At 38.3% G+C, this 17,918-nt stretch overlaps 1 protein-coding gene across 5 annotated transcripts in view; it reads left to right on the forward strand.

Annotated features, from left to right (window-relative positions):
- Positions 1-17,918, forward strand: part of Crppa (CDP-L-ribitol pyrophosphorylase A) — a 310,932-nt gene that overhangs the window by 170,807 nt on the left and 122,207 nt on the right. The window contains exon 10 of one of the 5 annotated variants that reach the window (XM_060367208.1): positions 4,695-4,776. The exons of 3 other annotated variants lie outside the window; for them this stretch is intronic. In XM_060367208.1, the coding sequence (XP_060223191.1) occupies positions 4,695-4,736 (42 nt within the window). In that variant the 3' untranslated portion in view covers positions 4,737-4,776. Of the gene's footprint in view, positions 1-2,981; positions 3,613-4,694; positions 4,777-17,918 lie in introns of those variants that run through there. One more of the 5 variants, XM_060367203.1, reaches the window with a different exon arrangement.

Here is a 17,918-nt window from a genome sequence, read left to right on the forward strand (position 1 = left end):
TATGATGATTCTCAAGTAACTTAAATTTTTGTCTCAATAAGATGTTGTCCTCTTAGGTACCAAGTTTAAATTAAACATACTAATAAAAATAAATGTTTTAAATATAAGTCATGCATTCCAAAGAACCTTCAAAGGCATTTTACAGCACTGTAGATTCATGTGGTTCAACCTCAAACTTTGCATTGTTAATTTTCTTTCAAATCCTTTCCTTCATCCTAAGTCCAGTCACCCAGCTTTCTCACTGACTTACTATTATTTCCCTCAAACTTCCCACTGTGCTGAACACAAGGGCCATCTTCAGATGGGGTTTCAGTCCTCCTGGCATTCACAGCCTGGGAGATGAACATATTTGAAATTATAAGGATGTATGTTTTAACATAATTAACCAGTTTGTACTATATAAATACATTCTCTCTCTCTCATCACATTTGTAAAGACTTAGCTAAAGACTATATATTCTAACATATAAAATATGTCAGATGAGTTGAAAGAAGGCTGTGGTAGTGTTCACCTGCCTGCAAAGCCAAGTTTTCTGACACAGGAAAGCTGCTGTGTAGGAAGTGAAAAAGTCCAACAGAGGTGTACTCTCTTTTTCATATAGTAATACTAGGCTTAAGGATTTTAGGAGTTATAAGAAAAGTCACCGTAAAAAGTACAGGCCTGTAGTCTCACATGCTTAGGAAATTGATGAGAGGAATGAATTGAAATACATAAAAAAATGGGAGACAGTTTTACAATTAAGTATACTATCTCAGATTTGTGGATTATAGATTGCTTGTTTAATCAACTCAATATGCTAAAAATTTCAGTTCAGAAAAACAAATACCACAAAAAGCATGAAAATAGTGTTAAACATGTACAGATGTTGGAGCTTCTTTGAATAGACTGAGGATAAAATACCAATAAATCAAAATATAAAAATTGAGATCACTCAATAATAGCTATTTACAAAATAGTCCAGTTTATAGACTTTTAATAAAACTTCATTAGTTTTCCATACAATGGCACAATTTGCAAATTTTATTAGTATATTATATCCATTTAAAATGCATATATTTATAGGCAACTATAATACTTCACTGCGGTCTGAATTATTAAAAAATAATTCCTATAATATGGTATTGTTTCACGTGAGAAAGTTGCGATCCATTACTTTAAAAGCATATAACCCAGGAATTGTTGTGTCTCGGAGGCTTGAGAAACTATTTTCTGGAAATAGAGTTGTACTAGTAAGTGAGAATTTGCCATGTAGGGGAGGCAATGACTGACAGCTGCGATCTTCAGGGAAGGCTTGCTTCTGGGGTTACTGGAGCCAGACGCTTCATTCTGAGTCATCTGACTTCCTAGAAACTGCTCGTTGCATTCACTACCCTACTACCAATGCAAGAGTAAAGTTAAAAGGATAGTTTGATTTCCACTTTTATCCAATTCACGTTATCTTGATGAAATGTAATAATTATAAATAATTGTCTAAAAAACAAACTACAAAACCACTACGTGGGAAAAGTACTTTCCAAATGCATTTGCTGTTATTATAAAGTGTCTTGTATTTATCTGAAAAATGCCTGTTAACAATAGTTTTATGTTGACTTTTTAAAAATACCAGTTGAATAAAGGAGCTATCTTTCCCAGTTTAATTTATGGAATACCAATTTTCTAAAGTGTAGGAGCAGCTGCATAAAGAACTCTAAAATTACAGTGTTTGAATGAATCAAGTAAAGAAAATGAGATGGTTTTGATAGCCTTGGTGGGGTGGAGGGGGAGGTGGGGAGTGATTCTAAGTCAGGGTCAGCAAGTCTTAATGGCCTGTTGACCATTACATATTTATTGTATGTAATTTAGACACAAAAATAATTTAAGTGCAAGTGAATAACTTGCCTAAGGACAGTTTTCCAAGATGATTTTGAAGTTAGTATCATTTGGTCCTACTAAGTTTCTTGTTTCCTTCCCAAGTTATTACTTTATAAAAGTTGATCATCTGACTAGTCAGAAGTTGTGTTCATAGTCTTTCATAATCCCCTGCTGAAATTTCTTTACATGGGGAAATGTAGGCACTGGAAAGCCTTTGCCTACAGAGATGAGGACTTTCCAATACCTGCAGAGATGGGGCTCCTTCTTAGGTCTATATTCTCTGGCCTGTGTTGGAGGCCAATTACAGTTAGGGCAGAGTTGCTAACAGCATGTTGCATGGGATGGCTGAAGAGTGTGATGAGGACCCTACAGCCATCCCTCTCCACCTTCTAGGAAGGGGTAAGGGGGTCAGTAGTCAAGCATAGCTGAGATGATATTTTCCACATGGGCACAGCTGTATTCCCCAACATGGTGGCTGTTTGGCTTGGGAGGATAGTCCTGTACAATAACATCCTCTTGGAATTTCTGATGTGACTGCAATGAAAACAGCAAGGCATGTTCTCTGCTGTGATTCAGAGAGAAAGGAGCAATGTTTAGTACAAGCTTGTGTATAGAAAATGGGGAGGTTTATTAGTTTTTCATTCATCTAATTACTCACCTTTGACAAGTGGTGAGGAAATGTGTTTTAATTATGCTTCAATTTCCTCTTGCCGAGTGGAGAATGGTGACGGCACACTGATGCGATGAGGGTGTGATTTGCTTGAATAACAAACATATCAACAGTAACTCCTTTTATACTCTCATTCTTAATGGGCAGGAAAAACAGATGTTTTACAAAGACACCATTCATGATTATTAACTTCTGCCACTTTTTCTAGTTTATAGTCACTATATCATTCTCAAACTCTGTCAGGAAAAATATAGGAAAGTACTGTTCAGTAGGAATACTACAAAAATGGCCATAGTTTTTCATTTAAAATTGTGTATTATAATCTTTTGCATTTTGTTATTTATTTTAAAAATTTTAAATTTGTAATCTTAGACTAACATATGGACAAGTATTTCAAAGTATATACTCAGATACATAAGAAATGCTGTTTGACATATGTAATATTTTCTTGATTTACCAGAGACATGAAAATGAATTTCAAATTAATTCAGGGAGCTGGGGAGATGACTGAGAAGTGGACTGAAAATTGCTCTTGGAGAGGACCCTTGTTTGTTTCCTGGCATTCAGGCTGAATGGCTCACAACTGATTGTAACTCCAACCCCAGTAGGCTATGAGGCCTTTAGCCTCAGGAAGCACTTGAACACACATGCACACACCCTTTGCCTCACACACATGGTGAAAAATAAAATCTTTGAAATGAAAAAAAAATAACAAAAGGAAACACTCAAATTGAAATCTTAATGGAAGTTTAATTTTTGTTCATTTTTTTATTTAATAAAATTTATTATTTAAAAGTTGCAAATAAAAAATCCACACTCAAAAATTAACCAGCCCCATAGCTTAAGTCTTTCAATGAACTTCTGTGCTGTTAGAATAGCCTTTCTGAAGCTGTAGCTCTTCACATCGATTTTACTCTCACTATTGTATATTTATTAATGTATTTTAATTAGAATATAATTATTTCCCCTTTTCCATTCCCTTTTCTCCCTCCAATTCCTCCTTTGTCCACCCCGCTGCCTCTCAAATTGACATCATCTTCTTCTTTGATTATTGTTGTAACATATATGTATGCATAAATATATAAATGCAACCTGGTGCATTAATTTTTTTCTTAGACATATATTATTTCAGGGATGATCGCTTTGTATTGGACAACTGCATGGAGGGCTCAATCGTGGGAGTAGCTAATTCTGCTCTCTTGGCAGTCATTATGTGTCTGTAGTTCCTTGTCTAGGAGTGAGACTCAATTGCTATTGTTATTACTGAGGTATTATTTAGGCAGCCATATAGTTTGGTCATGGATGTAGCTTCCCTGTCATTTTCAGGAAGCACAACTCATTGCAGACTTGCGTTCTGGCTCTTTAAATTTTTCTATCCCTGATTCTGTGGTGTTCCCTGGGCATTTGGGTTCAGAAATTGGGTAGCAGATAACTTCACCGGGCTGAGCTCTCCACATTCCATTCAATGCTGCATTGTGTCCAGTGGTGGCTCTCTGAAATGATCTCAGTTTGCTGGAAAGAAAAGGTGCTTTGATGAGGAGTAGTGCTACATTATCTGTTGATGTGAGGACAAGTTTGAGAATACAGCTGGGAACGATGCTGATCTAGTAAAGTGGCATAGGTTCCTCTCTAAGATTTATGACTTTACTATCCCTTGGTTGATGGTGAGGTTTCACTCCTGAGCAGGGGACCTTAAGTCCACTAGACAACTGTTGATTACTCTGAACATATGAGTACCACTGTCTCTCCATTAAAAGATATTCTGCCATGCTGGCCATTATTTAGGGTACCACATGTGGGTACCATTATTGATTGCTTCCCTTCCTTGGAAGCTGCACTGCACTTTCTGGTTCTAGCAACCGCATAAAGAAAGCTATTTTTTTTTTTTTAAGTGATGCCATAGATTCACCTACCACTTGTGGGTTTTTTTCACTTTTAATTAATTAATTCTATTTACATTTCAGTCATAGACTCCTTTCTTCCTGTATCTCCCCTCCGCTATTCTTCAGAGTAGGGGAGCCCTCCTATCCAGACACCCCAGCTCATCTATTCCCATGAGGACTGAGATCCTCTTCCTCCCCTGTGGTCTGGTAGTTTAATATGGCAGTGCAGTGCAGTTCTCATCCTTAAATGGTTCTTTTTTTTTTCATAGAGGTTGTTGCACTCTTTCCAGGTCTGTGTTCACCACAGAAGCACCGGTTCCTTAAGAAGCTAGTGGAGCAATGCTGCCTGTCCTGAGCCATAACAATATCTTGGTATGTAAAGGCATACCAGAAAAGCCCTCACCTATGTCCTCTTCATAACTTGTGTCCATTATTTGCATTCAGGCCTTCCTCATCTATTAATATTTAGTCTTCTTCATCTTCTTTTCGACATATTACACTGTACTCATACATTCTGTTATATATATACCTATATGTTATTGTCTAGGTTCCACATAGGAGGGAAAACATACAGGATTTTTTTTTCTTTCTTTCTGAGTGTGTGTCATTGCTTAATATTATATGGTCTTTGTTCCTCACATGTCCTGCAAATTTTTTAATTACACAAATGGCCAATAACTATTTAAAATGTTTTTTTTTATTTTCATTTTTTTATATTAATTAAAGTTTGTTCACTGTATCCCAGCTCTAGTCCCCTCCCTCATTCCCTCTCAATCCTAGCTTCCCTCCCTCATCTCCTCCCATGTCATGCCCCTCTTCATGTCCCCTGATAGAGGAAGTCCTCCTCCCCTTCCCTCTGACCCTAGCCTATCTGGTCTCATCAGGAGTGGCTGCATTGTCTTCCTCTGTGGCCTGGTAAGGCTGCTCCCCCAGCAGGGGGAGTTCATGTCAGAGACAGTCCCTGTTCCCATTACTAGGAAACCCACTTGAACACTGAGCTACCATGGGCTACATCTGTGATGGGGTTCTAGGTTATCTCCATGCATGGTCCTTGGTTGGAGTATTAGTCTCAGAGAAGACCCCTAGGCCCAGATTTTTTGGTTCTGTTGCTCTCCTCGTGGAGCTCCTGTCCCCTCCAGGTCTTACTGTCTTCCCGCTTCCTTCATAAGATTCCCTGCACTCTCCTTAACCATCAGGGAAATGAAAATTAAAACTGAGATATGGCCTGTCTTAGTCAGTGTTGCTGTTGCTGGAATACAAACATAGTAAGTACCTTAAGGCAGAGGGGTTCTGCTCACTGGCGTGCTCTTTATGACTGTGCCACCTGCTTTTGTCTAAAACCCAGGACCATCTGCCCAGAGATGACCCCACTCACACTGGTCTGGTGTCTTTCCCATCAATCACTAATAAAGAAATTTCTTTGCAGGCTTGACTACAACCCCATTGTCTTATGGAGGACTTTTTTCTTTTTTAGTTTTATTTTTTACATCATAAATTGCAACTGCAGTTTTCTCTACCTTTCTTCCTCCCAATTCCCTACACTCCTAGCTACAGTCCTCCTCTAGTTCTCTTAAAAAGCAAAAAAGCAGGCATCCAGTGTCTAGTTGACATAAAAGAAAGCAGCCCAGCCTTTCCTGAGTCAGAATGCTGTCTTCATGAAGTCTGGTAGCACATGCTGGGGACAATGAGGAGCACTTAGTGCTGATAAGTAAAACTTAACATTGATGGTAAGGAGATAAGTTGGAGGGTTCCTCTAAAATAAAAATGGAACTACCATATAACCCAGCTATTTCACTCCTGGGCATATATCTAGAGAACACTGTACCCTACCAAGGAGATATTTGCCCCCCCTATTTGTTTTGCTTCTTCATTCTCTATAGCAAGGAATTATTGTTCACCTACTTGTACATCAACAGATGGATAATTAAAATGTGGCATATATACATATATATGTACATATACATGCCACAATATATATGTACATATATAAATATATATAATATTCAGCTCAAAATAAAAATTTAATTGTCCACAGTTTTAAAAGCTGAATGGGGAACAATATATGACATATTAAAATTCAGATTAAAGTGTTCCATTTGACGCTTACTGGCAAATCTTCACACTCAGGTTGCTGTTTGTCCTAGCCACATGCTCCCATCTGATTATAAGGTAGAATTTCTTAAATAATGACCTTTGGGTGAGTGGGTAAAAGCCCTTTCTGCCAAGTTTAGTTTAGTCCTTGGATTCACATGGTAGAAGGAAAGAATTAACTCTTAAAAGTTGTCCTCTAATTTCCACATACACAAGCTGTGGCACACCACTTCTTCCAAATAATAAATAAATGTAATTAAATAAAAATGTAATTTTATTTTATGGCAAGTAATATACCATTATGAAAAGACTTGAGTCACTAAATATAAATACCAAATTACAAGCAATCATTGGGCTAGCACATGCATAGAAAGGTTTTTAATGTGTCTTCATTATGCATTGTGTTTTCAATTTTTTCTGGTGAGCAGACATTCCTTGCTTATTTCCTGGTAAATGGTCTTAGCCTCTGACTAGAACTGTTCAGATTTTAATTTTAAGTAGGAATAAGTATCGCTAAATAAACTTGGGCTTACTTTTAATTGTACTACGCTCTTCACTTTAATCCTCTTATCCCTTTATAAAATTTCTGACTCCATATTTAAGATGTTTTGATGCAATTAAAGGATTTTGTCTCTCCAGGGAGGGTGGTCTATTTTTTGTTTTTAATTTGAGAGAATCCTGTGTCAGCTCAGACTTAATTGTATTTTTCTCACCCCTGTGAGTAGAGAAACACCAAAGCCCTTGATAAGAAGTTGCTGCAGTCAGTGGCTGAGTCAGTTGTAAGTTGTGAAGGAATGATTAGGCATAATCTCTAAATCTACCTGAAAATGAAATGGTTACATCATTTTTCTCTGGGAATATCCTAATCCAAGACTGAAGATTAAAGCAATGCCACATCTTTGTGAACCTTGACAGTACAGCAGTGAGAGCATCTCCTGTAGCCTGAAAGGATCAGAGGAAGCTGTGATACAAACAGAGCTGGCAGGGCTCTTCGTAACTTCTCACATATTTCTTGAGCTATTGGGTAGCTTCAGTTTCTTCTGCGGTTTATCTGTGAAAAACTTGACATTGAAATAGCATTGTTGATCAAGGGAACATTAGTGTAGGGATGAATGGGTTAATGCTCTTCCTTGATAATTGTCTTTATTTCCCTTATCTGCTCTCTCTTATCCAAGATGCTGTGTTATAATGAAGCAGGAAAACCTTCCTTAGCAGGGACAGTTTGATTTTATTAAAAAAACAAAAACCCAGTTCTATTATGAGATTTCTCAGGGGCTCTGATGAGATCTCAATTGTTTGATTGTTTTTAATAAACTAAGAACACTAGGTCTGACAATAAAATCCCGAGGATTTTCTTAACAGGTATTTCAAGTCTAGTATCTTGCCATGTGTGTCTTTTGCTTCTTTTAAACTATTTGTTCTTTGATGCTAAGGCACTGGGGGAAAAGACAAAATTTTTAAGTCAGTTTAATTACTTTGCAAGAATCTTGAGGCACTGGGTGGTAGTAGAAGTAGCTGTTGGGTCTTCTGTAGTATGGCTGAGTGTATGTAATCACAGGCTTCGGAAACTCTAACCACTGCACTGATGTTGCCCATTTCAGCCATAATCATTTTTTGGACTCAAAACAAACAAACAAACAAAAAACAACAAAATAAAACAGAACAAAAACCAAAAAAAAAAAAAACATGTGTCCTAATAGGACAAGACCGAGAGAAACTTTCTCATTAGGTCTTCGTGAATTGTGACAATTCCTAGCTAAAATGAGCAGCAAATAGAAGTAAAATCATCAGTAGATGGGTTGGATGTATTGTTCAGTGGTTGAGAGCACAGGCTGCTCTCACCGAGGACCATGTTTGATTCCCAGCACCCACATGGCAGCTCACAATTGCCTGTACATCCAGGTACAGGGAATCTGGTTCATTCCTTTGTCTTCCAAGGGCAACATGCATATGTGGTGGAGCACTTGCAGCACATATATCCATGCAGGCAAAACACCAACCACTTAAAATAACAGCAAAGGAAACATCTCAAAAGCCAATAGAAATTAAAAAAGCTTCCCTAGCTGCATTTTTTTTTTCAGAGAATTCACTAAATTTAATTTCATGGTTACAGACTCTGACTTTAACAATCAGAAAATAAGAAACTTTGCTCTATGAGCTTTAAGTTTTATTTCAAATGCTTTGTGAAATCTTTCTCCTCAGCAACCAAGGGTTAGAAGCCAGGTCAGCCAAGCTCATGAATGGGAGTAAAGGTAGGATATGGGATGTGTTTCCTAAAGATGGATGTTGGACACACACAAACAATAGGTCATTACAGTCTTAGGCTTTAGTGAGTAAATGAGAAAGCATATAGCAAACATTTTTGTCCATATATTATAAAATGTAAGTGCTTATTTCTTAATTTTCTATGATGTTATAAATGATCATATTTGCAGGGTATCTTATAAGATTGTTCGAGAAATATTGTCAACCAGTTATTTTTAAGTACTTGTGAAATGTACTGTAAATTATCTATTACTAAAATAGTTTCAAGCCTCAGAAAATGTTAACAAAATTAACCATTATAATAGTACTATCCATTTTCCTTTTCTTCATTCCAGGATACTCTCTAGGCAAAAAAGAAACCGTAGTTCATGCCTAAAATATAATTTTTGTTTTTGTTATACTCAAAGCAACTAGGATTTTGAAAACTACTATCTCTACCATGTATGTTAGGTTTGCGTAAACTTTCTTTTCCCCCAAGTGAGAACGTCAGAGCTTCTGTAATGTTTATAGCATTTTACTGTGGAGTGTAGCTTTCTTGGTTATCTTGGCTTCGGTTCATTTTTGGGGATGTCACAACTTGTAGAGAAAGTCTACTGCTCTCTTCTTTTCTCATCCAAGCAGTTCGCGTCACTTTCCTTATATTTTTGCTGTAGTAATCTTATGCAATATAGACGACAGTACTTACTCCTCACTATTATCTTCAATATAACCCTAAACCAACAGGATGCTCTACGGTCATTGTTGTTTTGTTTCTGGTTCCCTGCTTTATTTGTAGTACCTAGGATGTTCCTGGCATGCTAGGCCCTTGGTAGCTATTTGTTGATTGCTTGATGTGTAAGACCACAAAGAAAGTATTTGGAGAATATCCTAAATTGATGTGTCCTTGTTGTACTTATTACGCTCTATTAGTTCAGTTTATTCATAGTGTACCCCTAAAAGTATTTAAAATATCAAGAGAATGATGACTATACCATATGTGGATCCTGCAGTGAACTGAATTTATACAATGGTGTTTATCCCAGGAATTTAGACAGTTTATTAAATAATTGTACTATAAGTAATGTAATATATATCCATGTTAAGTAAAAGTGTTTATATCATTTCAATGATTAGAGAAGATACATGTGACACAACTTCATATTTACTAGTCATGGTAAATTCCTAGCAAACCCAAGGTGTAGTGAAATTTTAATTGAAAAGTTATACATCAGATTTATGAGGAATGTATCACACTGAGTATGTTAAGTCAGTGTTAGAATATTGTCTTTACACTGACATGAGAAAAGAATGCCCACAATTTCCATTTCTAGTCAGCGTCATATTGGGTACCTTAACTAGTGCAGAAGGGTGAGGCTGAGATGGAAAGTACAAGGCGTAAGGAATCCATGGGTCATTGTTTGCAATTTGAAAAGAATACTAATTAAAAAGCAAACTTGTGAAATTACAGACAAAATTTCTAAGGGTCCCAAAAGTTTTACATAGAGAATCAGCATATTTATATACTTCTATTTCAACATAAGTTTAAAAATTGTGGTGTATTGAGTGATCTTGTTATGGATGTGGGTATGGGTTGCTATGCTTTATTGAGTGATCTTGTTAAGAATGTGTGCATGCTTTTCCTTGATCTCTAAGTTCATATTTTAAAATGAGTATCATTTTCATTTGTTTCCCAGTGAATTTGATTTGTTATGTGTTACACATGTACTGGGGTTTATATATCTATTTTTATACATGGCTCAGAACCATTGAGAAAATGCATAGAATGAAGTATTGCAAATGAACAGAAATTAGAGGCATTTTGGACTGATCAAGTTCAGCACCACCCTTTTCCTGTTCAACAGGTAAGCAGTGACAGCTCTTGCTAGCTGAGCACGCGAGGCTTTGCTTCAGGTTTCTGCACGCTCTGTCTCCACAGACCGTGCGAACAGTCTCTGGCAGGATTGCACTGTTGCTCAAGGGGGTTGATAATATGCCAATTTATTAATGGCACAGTAAGTCATTTAGATGTGTATATTTCTCACACTATGTGAGAAGACTTGTGAGTTTTTTCAAATGTTAATTGACTTCTCATAAAGCTTAAGGCATAGGGCTGTTGCAGCCTAATTATATACTGTAGATGTCAAATTAGGTAAACAACCACTACAACAAACAAACATCTGCCCCCTTAAACTAACCTTCCACTTTTGATTGGATTTTTATGTATCAAATAATTATAGAGCTTCATAAGTAATTTGACTTTATAGGAGTCTGGAGGGTTTCAGATTCATTTTACATGTATATAGTCACTGTGATGATTAAATGTCTCTGTTGATGTAGAGGAATGAGTTTTTGAAAGATCATGTTGGTTTTGGAAGTTGAGAGGTTAGCTCTGTGTTTAGTGGGATGGCGTTTTTGGACATAGAGCAGTCAACCTTTTCTTGTCCCATTGAAGCATGCATTGTAATCACTGAAATCATGAACCATCCCCAGTGAGTAGTGTGTGGAGATGCCAGGCAGAGAATTTTGTTGTAATCGTGATAACCAAGTTTGTTTTATAGAATTAATGTTTTGGTTTTTTTTTTCCTTACGAGGGGGACCTTGACCTTACAAGGTTGAACCTTTAGACTTCTACTAAATAACTATATGTTTATGTTTTATAGAGTTTTTAGTAGAGGGTACTAAATAAGTGATTACAGCTGACTTATGGGTTCTTCTATGTCTTAGTGGAATTTTTTGTGCTACATTGTTAATGTGGATTTTAAAAAATGAGTTATTATTGGAGTCCCCCCCCATTGAAGCAAAGGCATTTACTACAGTTAAAGATAAAACCAGGAAATAGCTAAATCAGGGGAAAAAGATTTTATTGAGCAACTACCTCAAGGGAGGAAAGGGGGCTGAGATTTATTCCTATGTAAGCAGAGGTGACTGGGCATTGTGAAGGGAGAGTGAAAGAAAATAGGAAGAGAGCAGACCTCTAGTGACAAAATAGCAAAGGCATGGCTAGGGAAAGACTGATTGAACCAGTGGAGTCAGCTATTTGGCAAGTTCGAATTCCATTTTCCTGTGGAGACTAGGAGATGACCATGTCCTTCTAGATGACTTAGTTTCCAAAGAAGTTTTCAGGTCCTTGAGAAGGACTCACTTGACTTGTGACTTGTAAGTGTCACAAATTCTCAAATCTCTCAGGAGATTGTCAGCTTGTCCTGCCCAGAACAAGTAGTGTGTTGTCCTGTGAGCTGTGAGCTCTCTGAGGCTGGCTGGGGTCTCTCAGTGACATGGCTTTACATTGCAGAGGGTCTTCTCAAGTTTTGTTGTATTGGGGCCTAGCTGCTTGAGCAGAGAATTTTTGTGTTCTGGCTCTGCTGTTGTCACTTCGTTATATACAGCTAGGGTTAACAGATTGTTCATGTTCCAATAGAAAAGAATGTGCCACTAATTTGGCATGGAAACATGTGATCTTTCCTGAGTTGTCTCATTGTTTTGTGCTTGTTTTTCCTGTGGGACAGTGCTCTGTGCTGTACTTGTGCTTTTATTTAAAGATTAAAAAAATTGAATAGTGCATAGGATGAAAAACCTTCTCCAGCCTGAAGCAGCTTCTGTTCCAGGCGGTGGTTTGCTTTCATAACTAGGTTTCCCTTTTTGCCCCGGGCCACTTTTCAGACTCACAATGGTGCATTTATAATGTAGGTGTGCCATGGTTATCATGTTTACCTTATTCTGGCTGACCTGAGACTTAGGCAGGTTTTATTTTTTTTTGGGGGGGGGGTTGATTTTGTTTTATTGTTATTTTTCTTTGTTGGTTTGTTTTTAAGATTTTAAATTTTTCACCTCAACAATGTTGCCAAGAAAACACGATGTGTGCTGTGTTTCATCAAACAAGATCACCAGCATTTGAGTAACTTGAGTGACCTACAAGCTTTGCTTATGTTGTATTGCATAGCGACACACCAGTAGAACACGCGGAGGCTGTGTCACGGAATAGCAGCAACATTGCAGAGTGTTCTAATTGGCTTTTCTGTGTGTGCCACTCAGGGAAAACGAAAAACAGGACATTGCTGCATTTGTGTGATCAGAAATTATCAGTGGTAGGACCAGTCCTCATCTGACTGTGAAGATAGCTTTTCGTGTGGTGGACCCTGACTTAGTTCTCTGATTTTAGATTTTGAGCATGAGGTCTCCCCAGATATGCTATTGCTTTGACTTCAGTAGTCACGTTACTTCAAGCACTGTTGTCTTTCTCTTAGAGGTGTATGTTAGTGCTACAGTATTCTTTTCCAAATTTAGTTGAAGCTCACTCTGCTAACTCAGTTCATTTGTTTGACTTTTATTTTTTTTCTGAATAGTCCTAGCCTACTTGGGGGTACTTGTTGGCATATGAGAAAATAACTGTGTATTGACAACTGTGTGCCAGGTGCTTTCAGATGCACACTCATGGAGACCAGAACAGTTTCATGAAGTGAGTGTCGATGATCCTTTCCAGACATTTCATCAGTTAGGGCACAGTTAAGAGCTGGGAGTGCAGCTGAAGCAAGCTGTCCATGTGAGAGCATTGAGGCACACGGCCACCAGAGGTTGCTTAAAAAGTTATAAAAAGGGAGGAGGCTTTTTATACCAGAACATTCACAGAGGGGCCCTAGATACAGAGAGGAGGATGTTAAAGATAATTGGTCATGCTGAAGATTTGTATACCTCTTCTACTGTGTGAAAGGGAATCTGTGGATTCCGTGGGATTTGAAATCATGTAAGGTAGCTGAGAGCCTCCTCTGTCCTGGGAACTTCTCCTCTCAGTGGTGGATTGTCACTGGCTGTGGCAACCAAGAAGCCAGGTGGACTGTTCTGAGGCTGCCCTGGTCAGCACAGTGACTGGAAAGAAGAGAAAGGCAAGGCATCTAGAATAGTGGGTCAGTTTAAAAATCAACTCTGTAAAAGGAGTGAGGGCTGGATGGAATTCCGTGGGAAGCCTGCTTGGAGCTTCACTGCTTCTGTTACCCAGGAAACCTGGCTTGCTGTGTGAGCTGTGTACAGGGAGGAGCACAGAGCAAGCATGTTCTTTCTCCAGTTGGACCACTTCAGTTTTCTGCTTATCTTAATTGCCTCTGCCCAAAGCTATCGTTGTGTGACTTGGGTTAGTGTAGGTCACCTGATTTTATGCTGTCATCAACATTGGAAACAGTGGGTTTCATGTTTTGTTTTATTTTAAGTTATCTCCAAGATTTGGAGAGAGTGGGATAATGAGAGTGCAAAGACCTGTTAGAGTAATAAGGAAAATTAAGGTGCAAAATTCTCCACTTCATTCTTTTACCCTACTTCTTTAAGATGTCACATTGCCATAACATCCCTTTGAAACGATATATTCTGCAGGTATATTAGGAAACAAATACCAGTTCATAAAAGTTCCAAGAAACAGAACACAATAATGTAAATTAAACACAATAATTTCAAAAGTTTCCCCTAGTTTCAGAACGTTAAGGTGAATCAGATTCTGAGCATTTAGTACCACCATCTTGCTCGCTATTGGATCTCATTTGATTTACCTCAGAAATATCTTGTTCATGAAGTCAATACAGTAAAATAGAACATGATACATGACTAAATACAAATATTGTTTTTCTTGGCACACAGATTCTTCTTGCTAGAGAAATTTTTCACAGGTTTTTGTCTCCTCTGATACGTGTTTAGAGCCTGTAATGGTTTGGTTCTTAAATGTTTTGCAGAGGCCCGTACACTAAGCCTGTGGCACTCCTGCATGGAGGCACCGCCCAGTGAGGAAGATGGGCTGTGAGCAGTGTGCCTGGGAAGGGGCTAGGGACCCCTGGTCTCTTCCTCTGCCTGCTCCCTGGCTGCCATGGGAATGGGAGCAAGATGTGAGAAAAGATCTGTCTTAAAGAAAGTGGGTGGGAAGAAACCTGTGTAAGAAGTGAAGAAAGAAAAACTGTCTCAAAGGGATAAGCTCACACAGGAGGCCGAGGCTCTATGGGTTTTTAATTTTATTTTACTAACCTCATCAATTCACAGCTGCTTCCTTCATATTTATGGTACTTATACTTGACTGTCTATTCTGTGCATTCTCAAGCTTATATTAGCAATAAATTCAAATATGGTAGAATTATTATCCTAAGGTTTATATTTTTTGACTTACTGGAGACTGGATGAGCTTGTGTGTACCAAGGGCTTGTTAAGTGCGATGCTTGCAGAGAGAGCGGTTTCTACAAGTGTCTGTCCACTACTGTGCCCTGTACAATGTTTGACAAGTTTCTGATGTGTACTTTATGGAAAGTCCCATATTTACTTTCTTTGAGGAATTATTGTTTCCCTAAATGTAAAGGTTTTCTCTGTAACTGGGAGGTGGCTCATCTAAGTTACCAAAACAGTTTGTTCAACTTAACACTAACTGATTGTCAGTGTTGTGGTATTTCAAGAATGCCTATGCAGTTATGTCTAGGGTAATTAATTCCTTATCAAAATCAGAGGTATTCCATGCTCTCCACACTTTCATTGGATTTAATATATCAAATTGAACCCAAACTGAATGGAGAGGATGTACCACAAAGGAATTCAAAAGAGAAAGTCTGTACTTTCTGTAAAAATCCTCTAGAAAGGATGAAGGAATGCTGAAAAAAAAAATCTGAGTGTGAAATGATATTTTTAAAGAACTGTAACTATAGTCCAAGCCATGTCAGCTATTTTTTGAAGATACTAAATTGTTTTCTTATATAAGCAGCTGTTATATTGATGAAGATTCTTTTAATAGTATTTTAAATTCATGTTCAGAATTATTTGCTTTTTAAATGATCAATATTAAAAGTTTGGCTTCTTAGAGAGCCGTGGGGTGACTTTGAAGTTGGAAAGGTCCTTCTTACTTGAGCATGTTCCAAAAATCTCATCTCCACTAGATGAGATTGTAGATTGGGCTAATTCTACTAACCACAGTGAAGCCCTTGGCATTTCTAAAGACAAGGGAAACCTTTGAACATTTAACTGGAAGAACAACATGATGAGACCTGTGGGGTTGGGGAAGGTTGCTTTTTGTTGCCAGTTGTTTTGTAGAAGCCAAAGAGAATAAATCTACTGAAGAATGCTTATTGTTTAATTATGGTTATATGATTCATTTTGTAACACAGCGATCTAAGCTGTGGTGAAAATAATTCCTTTGTTCCTATTCCTTAACACAGCTTCAAATTCAACTTTTTCTACACAGTGATGGAAAGCAGTGCTTCTAAGTCAGAGGGGTTTTCTATGAAAGTTCAACAACTGAAGATAGCCTTTCAGTGTAGCTTCAGGCTGACAGCTTCATATGATAGGTGAGGAGCAACTGTGACCGACCCTGTGAAAGTACCACACGTGACAGCAGGGAGAAGTCTCTGGTTTGTGTGTCTGCAAACTTGCTTGACATTTGTTTGAGGGGGTTCACTGTAGCCTGGTGTTAGAAAATATAAACTTCTGCATGTGAGCTTTTTGAATGTTTATTTACTCTTCTGTGTCAGAGTGTATGCCTGGACACATGCACGTGTGCCCCTTGCATTTCTGGTAGCTGTGGTGGCCCAAAGAAAGCATCCATTCCCCAGAACTGGAGTTAAGATAATCGTGAGCCACCACATCCTTCTCTCTGTGTACTGTGTGCTTTTGCTCTGGGCATACCTTTTGGGGTTGCATTTGAGCTCTCAGCAAAGCCATGCTTCTGCAGTTCCTGCTAGTCTTTATTTCACTTACTCACATTAACTAAATACATGATCTTTTTAAAAATATTTTTTAAATATATATATTTAATTTTTTATTAATTACACTTTATTCACTTTGTATCTCCCCCTGTGGTTCCCTCCCTTCTCCAGTCCCAATCCCTCCCTTCCTCCACCCTCTGCATGCAGGCCCCTCCCTAAGTCCACTGATAGGGGAAGTCTTCTTTTCCTTCCTTCTGATCCTAGTCAATTAGGTCTCATCAGGAGTGGCTGCAGTGTCTTCCTCTGTGGCCTGGTAATGCTGCTTCCCCCTTAGGAGGAGATAATTAGAGAGCAGGCCAATCAGTTCATGTCAGAAAAAGTCCCTGTTCCTATTACAATGGAACCCACTTGGATACTGAACTGCCATGGGCTACATCTGTGCAGGGGTCTTAGATTATCTCCATGCACAGTCCTTGGTTGGAGTATCAAGAGACAGCTCATGCTGGAGAGGTTGTGAAGGAAGGGGAACCCTCCTCCACTGCTGGTGGGAATGTAAACTTGTACAACCACTCTGGATATCAATCTGGCATTTTCTCAGACAACTAGGAATAGCACTTCCTCAAGATCCAGTTATACCTCTCCTAGGCATATACCCAAAAGAGTCTCAAGTACACAATAAGGACATTTGCTAAATACATGATCTTGATGAATTGTTTTGTATCATGTTGGATTTTGATTGTTCAATATTGCTGTCAGGGGCAATATCAATATGAAATTGTAACATTTGTGTTTATTTCAACCTGTGTGGTACTGGCAACGTGAATATACATTTGAGGCAGGACCATGCCTTTGGCTATGCTTTTGATTCAGATTTTCCATGCATATGTGTGCAGTAGTTCATCCTTAAACAACCAGATCCTCATTTGATGAGTTTTTCCCTGACTAGCCAAGCAGGAAGCATGCAGCCACGATTCTGTAGACAATATTGCTAGCCTATATGCTAAAAATGGTTTATGTGCATGCTGTGATATGTATGTATGTCTGTTTTCATGAATGTGCATGCTCAGGTAGTATGCAAGTACATGTGAGGGCACATCCACATAGAAGCCAGAGAGCAGTCTTCAGTGCTGTTCCTCAGTCATCATCTATTGTTCTGTTTGACAGTTTCTCTCCCTGGCCTGGAGCTAACCAAATAGGCTACACTAATAGATCAGAGACCTGGGGTACCCACCTACCTCTGCTTCTGCAACACCAAGATTATAAGTATGAACCACCACAGCTGGACTGATTTTATTTTGAAACTAGAATTCTTGTACTTAAACTTAGACCAAATATCTCTTTGGCTATTTTTCCCACCATCTTCATAAGCTCGGATCACAGTGCCATGGCTCTCCTGTGCATAACGAGTTCTGTGATTCCCTGGGTCCCTACATTTGTGCTTATATTCACTGTTTTTGTACATGTCTGTTGCTAGTGAAGTAGTCTGAGCCACACTCTTGGCAAGATTTGCTCGGGTTCTCA

The sequence above is a fragment of the Meriones unguiculatus genome, chromosome 1 (genome assembly GCF_030254825.1).
Source record: "Meriones unguiculatus strain TT.TT164.6M chromosome 1, Bangor_MerUng_6.1, whole genome shotgun sequence".
Classification (NCBI taxonomy): Eukaryota; Metazoa; Chordata; class Mammalia; order Rodentia; family Muridae; genus Meriones; species Meriones unguiculatus.